This window comes from Bombina bombina, chromosome 3 (assembly GCF_027579735.1).
Source record: "Bombina bombina isolate aBomBom1 chromosome 3, aBomBom1.pri, whole genome shotgun sequence".
NCBI classification, from domain to species: Eukaryota; Metazoa; Chordata; class Amphibia; order Anura; family Bombinatoridae; genus Bombina; species Bombina bombina.
Genome location: NC_069501.1, coordinates 684126489 through 684142128, shown reverse-complemented (window position 1 = coordinate 684142128; position 15640 = coordinate 684126489). Strand labels below are relative to the sequence as shown.

At 37.1% G+C, this 15640-nt stretch overlaps 1 protein-coding gene across 3 annotated transcripts in view; it reads right to left on the bottom strand.

Moving 5' to 3' along the window:
- PHKG1 (phosphorylase kinase catalytic subunit gamma 1) overlaps positions 1-14873 on the bottom strand; it is a 90648-nt gene extending 75775 nt beyond the window's left edge. The window contains exon 1 of one of the 3 annotated variants that reach the window (XM_053707453.1): positions 14686-14873. In XM_053707453.1, the coding sequence (XP_053563428.1) occupies positions 14686-14741 (56 nt within the window). In that variant the 5' untranslated portion in view covers positions 14742-14873. Of the gene's footprint in view, positions 1-14672 lie in introns of all 3 variants that reach the window. The other 2 variants (XM_053707451.1, XM_053707452.1) reach the window with 2 other exon arrangements.
- Between the last annotated feature and the right edge of the window lie 767 nt (positions 14874-15640).

Sequence of the window (15640 nt, the reverse complement as noted above, 5' to 3'; positions counted from 1 at the left end):
CTTTTGACCCATTTTGCCAAAGGAAAGGAAGTTGCCTAATAATTATGCACACCTGATATAGGGTGTTGATGTCATTAGACCACACCCCTTCTCATTACAGAGATGCACATCACCTAATATGCTTAATTGGTAGTAGGCTTTCGAGACTATACAGCTTGGAGTAAGACAACATGCATAAAGAGGATGATGTGGTCAAAATACTCATTTGCCTAATAATTCTGCACTCCCTGTATATATATATATATATATATATATATATATATAGTATTAGGCTACAATGTGTGATTTTGTAAAATTTCGGGATGGTGGTGTGCCGCAGGATTTTTTAATGTAAAAAAATGTGTCGTGGCAAAAAAAAGTTGAAAATCACTGGTCTAGAAAATAAAACTAACAAGGAAATCCTTTGTGACCCTAATACTTATAGCTCAGAGGAGAACTGAGAGGTAATACAGTTGCTTCACCTCACCAGCAAATTGTAGCTGGCCAGTCCCCAGCTGCTATGGCCCACTGAGAAATCTCCTTGTGTCCAGGTAGGCCAATCCAGCCTTGTGCAACATACGTATATATGCATCAAACCTTAAAGGGACATGAAACCCAAAAAATGTTCTTTCATATTTCAGATAGAGCATGCAATTTTAACCAACTTTCTAATTTACTTCTATTAGTAACTTTTCTTCATTCTTGTGGTATCTTTTGTTGAGCCGGCCCATTTCTGGAGCACTATATGGCAGCAGTTTTGCAAGAAAGTGATTGATTTGCAAGAGCACTAGTTGGCAACACTAATTCCTCCCATACAGAGCTACAGATACCTACCTAGGTATCTTTCACACATAATATCATGGGAACAAAGCATATTTGATAATAGGAGTAAATTGGAAACTTTTTTAAAGTGGTATGCTCTGTCTGAATCACAAAAGAAAATTTTGGGGTTTATATCCCTTTAAAAGGAACAGTAAAATCAAAATTAATTTAAATGAATTGGATAGAGAATAACATTTTAACTATCAAATTTACCTCTATTATTAATTTTGCTTAGTTCTCTTTGTATCCTTTGTTAAAGTGTAATCCTAGATTACCTCAGGAGTGTACACGTGTCTATATCCATAAGGCAGCAGTGTTTGTAACTATTTATAACATTGCTATAAACAATATTGCAAACGCTGCTTCCATACACTGGCACTATATAGACACGTGCACGCTCCTAAGCTTCTATCAGCCTACCTAAATTTAGTCTTCAAAAAAGCAATTTTGATAATAAAAGAAAATTGGAAAGTTGTTTAGAAATGTATGCTCTATGTAAATTATGGAAGTTTAAAGGAATAATCTACTCAAAATTAAACTTTCATGATTTGTGTTTGCATTGCAGGGAAGCTCTGCGCTCACGAGAGCACGCTTCCATCTGCTCCAATGGGAGCCTCATTCTCATGCTGTGAGACACGGCATGAGAACTAGTGCAGCAAAGGGAGTAACTCGCGCAGCGATGGGTAGCAGATCTTAAATATATATATATGTGTGACTATATACATATATATTTATGTGTTTATATACACATAAATAATATACATGTATATAAGAATATACATTTATATTTACAGGGAACATACAGTTCCCCATAGACCGCAATGTAAAGGCATTTTGCAGTGCCGGTTTTTTTTTTTTTACACCCCACACCCACCAACTTTAAAAAATAAATTTACTTTATTTTGTAGGCAATTGGGGCACCTTTGGAAAAGTAACCAGAGATCTGACCTCTGGTTAATTTTCGGAGCACGCGGTAGCAATAACCTGCCACTTGTAACGGGTGCACGATAAATTAGCGCTCCACTTGTAATCTAGCCCTTCGTGAACAGGAAATCCCAATACAGCATTTTATAATTCTAGTAAAAGTTATGACTTTTTTTAGCGGCATATGCATATATACTGTGTATATCAGTATTCAAGCTCAGAGAGCTGGCGTGGTGTGTATTGTGTGTCATACAAGCCCCTGCTAGCTCTCTAGAAGATGTGGCGTATGAATACTGGTGCATCTTCCCTCACAGCATATGTGTGAAAAATAGTAATAACTTTTACTAAAAGCATTTTTGCTAATTGAAATATATTTAAAAAATACTTCTATTTAAAATTCAAATGCTCACATGCACATTAAAATTTTGCCCGTTCTATCACACTTTTCTCGATTTTAATACAAAAATATTTACATTTCTTTAGCTACTGTTTCCCTCACTTTGGTATAACAGAAAGGGAACTCTTTGTGCAGACATTAACCCTTTGTTGAGAAAGCTTGGCCATGCTATGACCAAATAGGATTAACATATTTACCTTTAAGAACATTCTAGATTTTACTGAGCTATTAGAGTGCATGGTAGAGAGGATAATTCTAGAAAATTCAGGTTTTAGAAGCTTTCTAATTTATTTCCATTACCAAATTGTGTACAGTCTTTTTATATGTCCTCATTCTGGGACACTAGCTCCTACTGAGCATGTGCGTAATTCTATACGTATATGAGTCTGTGATTGCCTGATGGCTATCACATGATAAAGGGGCCCAGGAAATTGAAGTAACATTTTAAATGTGTCCTAAAAAAATGTAAGTGCTATTGCATTGTCATTTTATTATGTAACTCTGCTGCATTCAATGGTTCTTTGTATTTTATTAACATTACAATATAAGCTTAAAACACTGAAATGTTAAAAGTCATTCATTTGGCAAGTGGAGGACAATTTATGAGCTATAGATAAGGTGACTTTTAAGAGTCCAGTCTGCTCACAGAGATATGTGTGTGTATGCACATGCATGTGTGTATGTGTGAGGGCGCATGTGTGCGCGCATACATTTGTTTGTGTGTGCGTGTTTATGTTTGTGTGTGCGTGTTTATGTTTGTGTGTGCGTGTTTATGTTTGTGTGTGCGTGTTTATGTTTGTGTGTGCGTGTTTATGTTTGTGTGTGCGTGTTTGTGTGTGCGTGTTTGTGTGTGCGTGTTTGCGTGTGCGTGTGTTTGTGTGTGCGTGTGTATATGTTTGTGTGTGTATATGTTTGTGTGTGTATATGTTTGTGCGTGCGTGTTTGTGTGTGCGTGTTTGTGTGTGTATATGTTTGTTTGTGTGTGCGTGTTTGTGTGTGCGTGTTTGTGTGTGTATATGTTTGTTTGTGTGTGTATGTTTGTTTGTGTGGGTTTCCATCAAGGGAGCATCAGGAAATCTAGGGCACAATTTAATATGACAAAAAATATATCAAATACAGTGGCTTCTCCTGCACAAAGCTTACTTATTCAGTTGCCACAATGCAACCCTCAGAGTACACTTTCCTTTTACTGTCTGTATCAAGACACTTTTAAAGAAGTCTTATAAAGACCCAATTTATGGACAAAAATATTGATTATTGTAAATTGTGCTATAAACTGAAGAAGAGTAACCACTAATTATTTTCCAAAACCAGAGCTACCGGTGCAAGAAAACATTTTACATGTCACAACAACAAAAAAACTTTATCTTTCGAGGCAGTTTCAAATATGGCAAAACATTCCAAAACTTAAATGAGATCTTAAAAGGACAGAATACACCAATTTTCCTATAACTGCATGTAATATACACTATTATAAAGAAGAATATGCACAAATACTGATCTAAAAATCCAGTATAAAACTTTTAAAAAGTTACTTAGAAGCTCCCAGTTTAGCACTGTTGTTGATAAGGTTAGGCTGGGACACCCAGTGAAAGGGGCTGGGAAAGTAAAAAGAGCAGACACTTCCCCTCCCCCCTTCCCTGTAAATGAAAAGACAGATTAAACAAACAAGAGCCAGCAGCAGTCTGTAAACGCACTAGTACATCTGAAACGTTGGGGCTTGTCTAGGTGTCTGAACAGTGTACGCTAATGTGCGCTGGTGTTACAAGTTGAAAGCAATGCAAGCTTGCGTTTGCATTGCTAGGAAGCATTGCGCTCACGAGAGCATCATTTCATAGGCTCCTATGGGAGTCTCATTATCATGCTGAGAGACACAGCATGAGAACCTCACTCAGCAAATGGGGTAAGTAGCGCAGCAATATGTAAATATATATGTATATGCTTGTATACATATATATGTATGTGTTAATATGTGTATACACACATTAACACATAAATATATTTTGTATATACATATATTTACTGGGAACACACAGTTCCTATTGACTGCAATATAAAGGAACTTTTCAGTGCTTTTTTTTTTTTCTAACGCCCCACATCCGCCAACTTAACCCATAAAATACTGCCTGGTGCAGTTATTTTATTAAAAAATAAAAATGATAGAATTTTTATTCTGTAATAAAATATACTAAACTGTATTTTGGGTGCATTTGGAGCACATTTATAAAATTAACCAGAGATTTTATAAGCGTTAACGTAATGGTTATTTATCGCGTGCCAGCAAATTTGCCCTTTTGCAGGCGTGCAATAAATTAGCGCTCCACTTGTGTGTGGACTTATGAGAATGCTTGGCTAACAAATGTAAGATATTACATTTCAGGTACGACCCATTACATCACTACAAAATAAGAAATAAGCACAATTACTCTGTTATTACCGTTTTAATACAGTATTCATAATGGTGGCACAAATTCTACTCACCGGCTTAAAAATCCCAAAAAAGTACCCTGACTTCACTCTTTACAGTTCACACCTCAGCAGACATTTTCAGTGTCCCACTTATCAGAGGAATAGCTAATTTAACACGGTGTAGGTGCCTTTTTGTCTGGGAAAGGCATTGTATGTCAACTTGGTGGGTCTACTAGTCACTCCTTTTGAAACAATGGGAATTGGATGAATTGTAAACTACAGACACGATACAAATCTACATTTTATGACAGTGAGAATAATAAAATCAACATTAAAGGTACATTGTACTAAAAAAAAAATCATCCCTATGAAAGAGTGGTTTTTACACACATCAAAAATATTCTTGCCTTAAAGAACGCTACATAAAAAATGTTTGGTAGGTTTAGACTGTCTAGCTGGTGCGGAATCTAGCACACCTGAAGTAAACTTTATCCCAAAGTTTAAAGAGTTATAGTTAGTTGTAGTAGGTGGCGCAAAACAAGTTGCTATTCCCAATGTGTCTTACTGTAAATATTTGTGATAATATGTGGGCTCAATATATGTTAATGTTTTGATGAGTCCTAATTTTATATTCTCTTTTGGAAAAAAATGGATGTCGAAACTATTTAAGAAATAAATATGATCCTTTATTTGATTATGGTAAATTTACCCAATAGTAGTGATGCTAAAAGTACAGTTAAACAAAAATTATTACAATTCCTTCAAAGTTTAAAAAATGACACCGGTGTCTCTATGTATAAAAATGTACATAATATATAAAAAATAAATTAAATTAAAATAATAACATTGAAATCTTATAATTTATACAGTTTTGGGTTTATCACAAGTTGTAATTTCTAACAGAATGTTTGTAGATACAATTTTATAGTGGATAAAACAATAGTTGCTGTATAGTTTATATAGGATACTTTGTTTCAAGTTCAGCTATGCAATTGTGATCTTATCTTAGGCAACTATATATCAAATGTAGAGGTATGTTGGTGTGATTTTTATCACACTATAATATCAGTATACAAATTAGTATCTTGAAGTGTATCTGTTTGATATCACTTTTGTGAGATAATTGCGGTTAAATAAACGCCGCTATGCCAGTGTTTTGATTAAGTTTCAAGATCAAGCTGGTGGCAGTTCTATATGAGCTGCTGGCGGTTAAATAAATGCCGCTTTGGTTTCCTCTTATTAGGTGGGCTTATCTGTTTGCTGCGAGAAAATTCACTTTTATATAAGTGTTTGGGTAGTTGTCGTGGCCGCTCAGTTACCTTATCCTTTGTCGGTCAGTGACCGATCGCGCTCTTAAGGGTTTCTTGGTGGGATCAAACCGTTTGCTGATGTTTTTTAAGTATCTCCGGTTTTTCTATTCTGTGGCTTGTCTGTCGGTCAGTGACCGATCACGATGGTATGGTTGTTGGATAACCTCCTGATGTGGAATTTTTGCGTGCCTTTCCGGTCTGTTGTTCCCAGGTTTCTTAGATGTCGGTCAGTGACCGATCTGGGTGCTGAAATGTGGTTGTTGGGATAAGTAGAAAGTTTGTAGGATAAGTAGAAAAAGGATTTCTAGTTATCAATGTGATCTTTGCGGTTAAATATATGCCGCTCAGTGGGAACTTGAATATTTCAACTGGGTATAGCTGGTATTCACTTTGTCTTCTCAAATCCTGTGCAGGTGTGCTCTGGTATCAACATGTTTCGGCTGGACACTGACCGACATCTAAGAAACCTGGGAACAACAGACCGGAAAGGCACGCAAAAATTCCACATCAGGAGGTTATCCAACAACCATACCATCGTGATCGGTCACTGACCGACAGACAAGCCACAGAATAGAAAAACCGGAGATACTTAAAAAACATCAGAAAACAGTTAGCACTTAACCGCAACGAAGATCCCACCAAGAAACCCTTAAGAGTGCGATCGGTCACTGACCGACAAAGGATAAGGTAACTGAGCGGCCACGACAACTACCCAAACACTTATATAAAAGTGAATTTTCTCGCAGCAAACAGATAAGCCCACCTAATAAGAGGAAACCAAAGCGGCATTTATTTAACCGCCAGCAGCTCATATAGAACTGCCACCAGCTTGATCTTGAAACTTAATCAAAACACTGGCATAGCGGCGTTTATTTAACCGCAATTATCTCACAAAAGTGATATCAAACAGATACACTTCAAGATACTAATTTGTATACTTATATTATAGTGTGATAAAAATCGCACCAACATACCTCTACATTTGATATATAGTTGCCTAAGATAAGATCACAATTGCATAGCTGAACTTGAAACAAAGTATCCTATATGAACTATACAGCAACTATTGTTTTATCCACTATAAAATTGTATCTACAAACATTCTGTTAGAAATTACAACTTGTGATAAACCCAAAACTGTATAAATTATAAGATTTCAACGTTATTATTTTAATTTAATTTATTTTTTATATATTATGTACATTTTTATACATAGAGACACCGGTGTCATTTTTTAAACTTTGAAGGAATTGTAATAACTTTTGTTTAACTGTACTTTTAGCATCACTACTATTGGGTAAATTTACCATAATCAAATAAAGGATCATATTTATTTCTTAAATAGTTTCGACATCCATTTTTTTCCAAAAGAGAATATAAAATTAGGACTCATCAAAACATTAACATATATTGAGCCCACATATTATCACAAATATTTACAGTAAGACACATTGGGAATAGCAACTTGTTTTGCGCCACCTACTACAACTAGCTACATAAAAAATGCTTACATTTAAGTTGAAGTACTGCAGAATCGTTTTGTACTTCTAATCCTCACTGGCTGATCAAGAGGGACATGCATCTGTAAGTATCATAAAAAAAATGTTCAGGGCAGAAACGTAAACTTTTTTAAAAAATTTTTAATAAAAAAAGCTCTGAAACATCACACTCAGGTATGAAACTACAGGGTGTGCAGAGGTCGAAATTGCGACTGGGCCCCTGAGGGTGGGGGCCCAGCTTTAAAAAAAAACATTTTCTTTCTTTTTTTTTTTTCAATAAAAAATGTTGACCTGCCACTGCCTGCACTGATATCATGCAAGTGTGATATGATGCCCCACTAGTGTCTCTGACTACAGGGGTTAGTGTTTCTGTTTTACCCATTGGTGTTTATGTGTGTGTGTATGCGTGTATGTGACTGTGTGTGTGTGTGTGTGTGTGTGTGTGTGTATACATATTTATGCATGTGTGTGACCAGCAAATTACAGACCTTGTTACTACAGCATGGGGGGGCGTGGGGTAAACAGTGTCACTATACAGTACCACTATATACAGTAAGGGGAGGCTGGAAAATGTCACAGACTACTGTGGTCACTCTATAAAGTACTGAGGTGGGTAGAGTCAGGCCAGCCATCTCACCGGCAGATTACAGACTGTGTCACTAACTCACAATATACAGTACTGGTGGGTTAAACAGTGTCACTATATACAGTAATAGGGGGTTAGACCATCTCACAGACATGTAATCTGATTCACATTTTTTTTTCTGTGTTAAATGTAAAAAAAATAAAAAATGATATGTATCAAATTCACCTTTGTGTGTGTGTGTGTGGGGGGGGGGGGGGGGGTTAGGGGGGTCCTTCTTAGATTCTTGCACCTGGGCCAGTGGTTTCTAGTTACACCTCTGATCCCACTAATTGCTCAGTCAGTACTCGTATTTGTATGTAGTAACTAGTTGTGATATAGTTTTTGTTCTTAGGCCTGTTAGTAAAAAAAAATATCTGATCCCTCTATATAATATATGTGTGGGATGAGTGACCATGCGTGCATATGTGTGTGTATATATATATATATATATATATATATATATATATATATATATATGTGCATGTGTGCGTGTATGTTTTTATATGTATCTGCATGTGAGTGTGTGTGCACATGTGTGCAAGTATTTTTATATGTTTGTGTGTGTACGTGTGTATTATTTGTGTGTGCGACTGTGCGTGTATATATATATATGTATGTTAATGTGTATGTGTGTGTGTATATATATATATATATATATATATATATGTTTGTGCATGTGTGTGTATATATAATTTATATATATGTGTGTGTGTGTGTAAATATATACAGTATATGTACGTGCATGTGTTTACATTTGTGTGTGCACATGTGTGAATATGTATGTGTGTGCGCGCGCGCGTGTATATGTATGTGCATGTTTTTATCTGTAGGTGCATGTGTGTATGCATTTGTTTATATATATATATATATATATATATATATACACATACACGTGCGTATGTATGTATATATATATATATATATATATATATATATATATATGTTCCTGTGTGTGTGTGTGTGTGTGTGCGTGTTTATATTTGTTGTGTGTGTATGCGTGTATATGATTATCTGCCAGTACCTAAGATAGTGGTGATTAATGGGGGTGAGGGAGGGAAGAGAGACATTTGGGAGGGATCAGGTAGGGATCAGCGGGTGGGAGGGTAAACTCTACACTACAGCCTTAATTAACGTTACGTCACAAGTTACCTTAACCTATTCACTTTGTGAATAATCGAAGTGTGGTGCACTCAACTCTCATTTTACTCACAAACCATCCACTCCCTTCCCAATAGGACACTACCAAAAAGGTGCGCAGACTTCTGACGTTTCTTTATATAGGGAACTGAAGTTACCCAGCTGCAGAGCTCCGAACAGCTGCAGCTATTGCATGCCATAGTGCTACGATGGGCATAAACATAATACCAGCATGAAGGTTGTCCCTAGCTTCAGTTTATTTGAAAATATAAAGGAGCTACAGTGCTCACCTCATCTGTATACAATCATTGACCTCATGCACTAGATGGTTTCCCTACAGATAAAAGGTGAATGACAAACACATATCATACCTTGCTGCTGGGAGAGCCTGGCTGTAGTAAGCATTGCTGTGTGAAGAAGAAACAATGTCCCTCGCTTTTATTGTTTGAGTCTGCGCTACAAGCACTTGTGTTGTATGATAAGGGCTCCCCCTCCCCCTGCATGTTAAAGGAGGAGGGAAGACCTGACCTCTGCCCTGTTCTGCTGCATGTCATCTGTAAAGGCTGCTGCAGGGCAATGAGGGAAGAAATACTGACACAAAGCAAGCAGCAGGAACAACAACGAGTTTGGGGTTTATTTTTTTAAAAGTTTATCTTTTACATCCACTGCTTTTTGGCCTCCATGCTCAGAGCTTTACCCCCCAATAACAACACCACTTATTACTTCTCTGTATACAAGGCTCTCAATGAAATATAGCAATGGTAAGGATAAGGCCGCAGACACCATTGTGCCCAAAGTCCTAACTGTAACCAGGGGCGTATTAAGGCATAGGCCAACGAGGCCGGTGCTTAGGGAGGCAGATTTTTAAGGGGCAGCAGAATTTTGAGTCCCTAGGGCCACTCTACTGAACTCAGGGCCGGGTGGCTAAATCAACCAATTACAAATGACTTAAATGGCTGGCCCGGCTATTGCTATCCTATGGTATTGTATGTGGATGCGCATGTCGTGGTGACAGTGGAGGCGGAGCTCACTTGCGCAGCCTGGCCTGGACTGAGAGGGAATGTGGTATTCTTCCTGGCTCCACCGCGTGATTGAGACTCACACAGACCATACAGTGCAGTGTGCACTACACCGTGACCACTGTGAAACAGCATATGCCTTTCTCCCTTCAATACATCTTCATTAGGCATTAAAATACTTAAACGGATTAGTCACTAAATACTTGTACATTTACTGTTTGTCTATCTGTCATACATGCAAATAATTAGTATTTATTGCTGAATCTATACAACTATGTGACTTAAAACACAACTGAAAATATGTTGTATGCATTTAATACATTTAGAAACAATACAAGTATATACTTTATTATGATTGTATCATGTGACTTTATCCCCTAGGATACAATTCCTAAACCTATCATAACTACTGTTGAATTTTTAAAGTACTTTTAAAGGCCAGTTTGTATATTCATTACATATTTATCCAAGCAGATATTTTGCTTAAATAACTGTCAATCACCAAAGAAAATGTTTAAGGTTAAACAACTTCCTATTGACAAACTATCATACAGTGAAGGATATTTTTTTCTGATATAAAAACTTTAATCATCTGACTTGCAAAATAATGTCTTAATATATACAGGGAGTGCAGAATTATTAGGCAAATGAGTATTTTGACCACATCATCCTCTTTATGCATGTTGTCTTACCCCAAGCTGTATAGGCTCGAAAGCCTACTACCAATTAAGCATATTAGGTGATGTGCATCTCTGTAATGAGAAGGGGTGTGGTCTAATGACATCAACACCCTATATCAGGTGTGCATAATTATTAGGCAACTTCCTTTCCTTTGGCAAAATGGGTCAAAAGAAGGACTTGACAGGCTCAGAAAAGTCAAAAATAGTGAGATATCTTGCAGAGGGATGCAGCACTCTTAAAATTGCAAAGCTTCTGAAGCGTGATCATCGAACAATCAAGCGTTTCATTCAAAATAGTCAACAGGGTCGCAAGAAGCGTGTGGAAAAACCAAGGCGCAAAATAACTGCCCATGAACTGAGAAAAGTCAAGCGTGCAGCTGCCAAGATGCCACTTGCCACCAGTTTGGCCATATTTCAGAGCTGCAACATCACTGGAGTGCCCAAAAGCACAAGGTGTGCAATACTCAGAGATATAGCCAAGGTAAGAAAGGCTGAAAGATGACCACCACTGAACAAGACACACAAGCTGAAACGTCAAGACTGGGCCAAGAAATATCTCAAGACTGATTTTTCTAAGGTTTTATGGACTGATGAAATGAGAGTGAGTCTTGATGGGCCAGATGGATGGGCCCGTGGCTGGATTGGTAAAGGGCAGAGAGCTCCAGTCCGACTCAGACGCCAGCAAGGTGGAGGTGGAGTACTGGTTTGGGCTGGTATCATCAAAGATGAGCTTGTGGGGCCTTTTCGGATTGAGGATGGAGTCAAGCTCAACTCCCAGTCCTACTGCCAGTTTCTGGAAGACACCTTCTTCAAGCAGTGGTACAGGAAGAAGTCTGCATCCTTCAAGAAAAACATGATTTTCATGCAGGACAATGCTCCATCACACGCGTCCAAGTACTCCACAGCGTGGCTGGCAAGAAAGGGTATAAAAGAAGAAAATCTAATGACATTGCCTCCTTGTTCACCTGATCTGAACCCCATTGAGAACCTGTGGTCCATCATCAAATGTGATATTTACAAGGAGGGAAAACAGTACACCTCTCTGAACAGTGTCTGGGAGGCTGTGGTTGCTGCTGCACGCAATGTTGATGGTGAACAGATCAAAACACTGACAGAATCCATGGATGGCAGGCTTTTGAGTGTCCTTGCAAAGAAAGGTGGCTATATTGGTCACTGATTTGTTTTTGTTTTGTTTTTGAATGTCAGAAATGTATATTTGTGAATGTTGAGATGTTATATTGGTTTCACAATTGAAATGGGTATATATTTGTTTTTTGTTAAGTTGCCTAATAATTATGCACAGTAATAGTCACCTGCACACACAGATATCCCCCTAAAATAGCTATAACTAAAAACAAACTAAAAACTACTTCCAAAACTATTCAGCTTTGATATTAATTAGTTTTTTGGGTTCATTGAGAACATGGTTGTTGTTCAATAATAAAATTAATCCTCAAAAATACAACTTGCATAATAATTCTGCACTCCCTGTATATGTGTGTGTGTGACCAGAGTGAATGCAAGCCCTGATGAACATCTACTTAAAAAGACATTTTTTTTTTTTTAATTTTTTACACCCTGCCCCAAAAATATTATGTCTAAAAAAAGGCCTTAAACCTGGGGTGGCATGGGGTGGGGGGGGGGGGGCAGCAGAATTTTGAGTGCCTAGGGCAGCACAAAACCTAAATACGCCCCTGACTGTAACCTATAACCACAATTTCCTGCAATGACTTTCACTTCAGTGGGCGTAATGTGCTACACAACAATAAATATGCAACACTTTACAGCCATAAACCGTTATAAGGAGTGCACAAGGTAACAAACTTACATTCTGAAATACAGGATTTTGCATATCAGTACAAGTGTTAGAAATGATTGAATAAAATGAAATACAGTTTATGTTAGGAGAATAATAGACAAGTTAATAGTATTCTGTATTACATTATGGAGCTGTGTTTAGAGCTCTCAGTTGTCTGTCAGTTTGTGAGAATCTTCCATATTGGCAACTGTGCCTCTCTGTCCATCCTTCCTCTATTCAATCTGATATCCTCAAAGAAATACAGAACCAACCAAAACCTGCCGAGAAATGCCCAATCTCACCAACAGATTGCCCAGACCAGACTATGCACTGGTGCACCTGGGGCCCCTTTCCCTTCCAACTAATTCCAGATTACAAAAATCATATTGTGAGATGTATATTTGTCCCTATTCACCAATAAAGCTGTAGAAGCTGCGCTTATCAACCAATGGTCAATTAATCCCCAAGTATAAGTTGTGCAAAAGCTTCTGTATCACTCTAAACAGGCATGCTTTAGATGGAACATTTTTATACAAAATATCAATTTAAAAGAATATGTTAGGGCAAATGAGATGATCTAATTTGTTAGTGCATGTATTTTTTGCAATACTGACTTGTTTAAAAATGGTTAAACACATAGGCAAAATCATCCATGGGAGCTATAAGCATTGCAGCTTCTTAGCAGAACACAGCTGGTAATTGATGAGGTCACGTGACTCTGCCACTACCAATTGGCTCATCAGCTGTTTCTCTGTGGTTCCCAAGGGAGACTTTACCTATGTCTTTCAGGGTACTGGTTTTCAAACCTGTCCTCAGGCCTCCCCAACAGGTCAGGTTTTCAGGATTATCTTGGATCAGAGCAGGTAAAATAACCACGTTTAATAAGCAGCTGATTATTTCACCTGTGCTCCAGTTCATATATCCTCAAAGCATGGCCTGTTAGGGAGGCCTGAGGACAGGTTTGAAACCAGTGCTCTAGGATGAGTAGGACAAAAATGATATGCTCTAATAAATTAATGCATATCATTTTTACACTGCAGCGTCCCTTTAACATTCTTATTTGCTCCCATTTCATTTGTATCATAGAAAATGTTTAGTTAGTCCATATAAAGGCAAAACAGAGTATTAAACAATACATAGCGTTTAGCTGCATTTACAGAAAAATATCATAGTTTTATATTGTGCAATTAATTTTATATCCATATTCCAAAAGCAGCAAAGTCCTATGTAAATAAGTATTTCAAAGGTGTACTGAAATACAGGTTTGGCTCAAATGGTATATATTGGCTATGTAGCTGTAATACTCTGTTTAGCACTGGCAGTATCTTATTCCACACCCAGGTTTCTCCTCCATTAGTCAACTTTTTACAGCTTACTTTTTGTTGACTGTTACTTTACCTTGCCCAGCAGTACTAATTTATATAACTCCCTGATCCAAGCCTGCCTTTCCTATACAAATGTATGTGTAAGAAAATGTTACTGTTTATATATTATGCGTCTTGTTTTACTTACATAGATTTATATTTATTGTTTCAAGCTTTAATTGTCTATATATCTAATCAGACAAACATACTGCCAAATGCTGGAAGCAATATTATATTTTACCAGACCCAGGCAGTTTTACTTTGCTCTGGCACACAGAAATTTAACAAAAGTTGCAAGTCATTGTATATTAGATCTGATAAAGCCATAAGAAACAGTGTCGTTTTTTAAAGGCAGTGTTGAGCCTGTTCTCAATTTAGCTAATGAAGATAAGAATCTTTCTCCCCCATTCGTCTCTCTTATAACCTTAGTTATAAATGTATGGTGCAGCATAAAACCATGCCAATAAATATACCGGTAATTTTAGATAGATGATAGAAAAACACAAATATAGAAAAACACATATTTAATAGGGAGTTTTGAAAGGAGAAATCCTTAAACCAGCTTTCTACATGTAATAGGATAAAGCAGTAAAGCTGCTGAATGGAGTCATATTTCTTATACTGCAGCAGCAAAACCTGAAATGAACAAAATGAGATTTAACTAATGTAGCTCTTGCAGTTTGTATCGCCGCGTGCAAGCTAGTTCTACCTGTAATACAGACCTTCCTTCTAGTGCAGCCTGGACTAGCGCTGAGACCCTGGGAATATCTCCATACATCTGCAGGGTGCCCAGATCCTAAAGTGAGAGGCACACAGGGCCTGCTGTGAGAGGATGAGCCCGTGTTCTGCTGCTCAGCACCACTAGGCATGTGTCTGCTGCAGCCAAAAATACATTGCTGGAAAAAGACCAGGAATTTCAAGCTACATGTGCTCTTACAGCTTTACTGTCTGTGCCCGTTATGTATCACAGCAACATGTGTCCTAAAGAAAGGTGAATGGTGCGACAGGGCAAGTAAACAAACCATAACGCAAACACTTCAGCTCTTATTGTATTTGCCATTACACAGAGCTGCATTGCAGGGTGTGCTGCTTGCTGGCAGTAAACAAAAACACTAAAGGGAAGTTTAGCAATCTACAGTGTAGATTTGTTACAAGAAAAAAAAAATTGTATGTAAATTTACATTTGTAATAGTTGGATTCTATTTCTTCATATGAGCTCTTTGAAATGCAGTGTAAATTGAAAATAGGATGTGAAGGTTTCAGTTACCTTCTAATAGTTGAGATTGTTTTCTGTCAGATTAGACATTATATAACCAGTTAACAGTATTCTATAAAAAGGAATCCCCAAACTGATGGCCATGTTTTAAATAATATAGTGATCACATCAGTTATAAATATAAAACAATCCAAGAAAAACATATGAAGCAATTCTTAAAAAAAAATGTACAAAATAACTACTTCTCAAGACTGGAACTTTTTTTAACCAGTGTTAAAAAAACAAAAACGTTTAAATGGACAGTAAACACCTTGATATTAGTATATACAATGTTTATTTATAATGAAACTACTTTGCAATATAGTTTCATTATTTCTTTTGTCTACTTTTCATGTAATTTAGCTCTAAAAATTGAGCAATTTCTAACAAAACTTGAAAAGCACCCTGCTGTATTCTGAAGG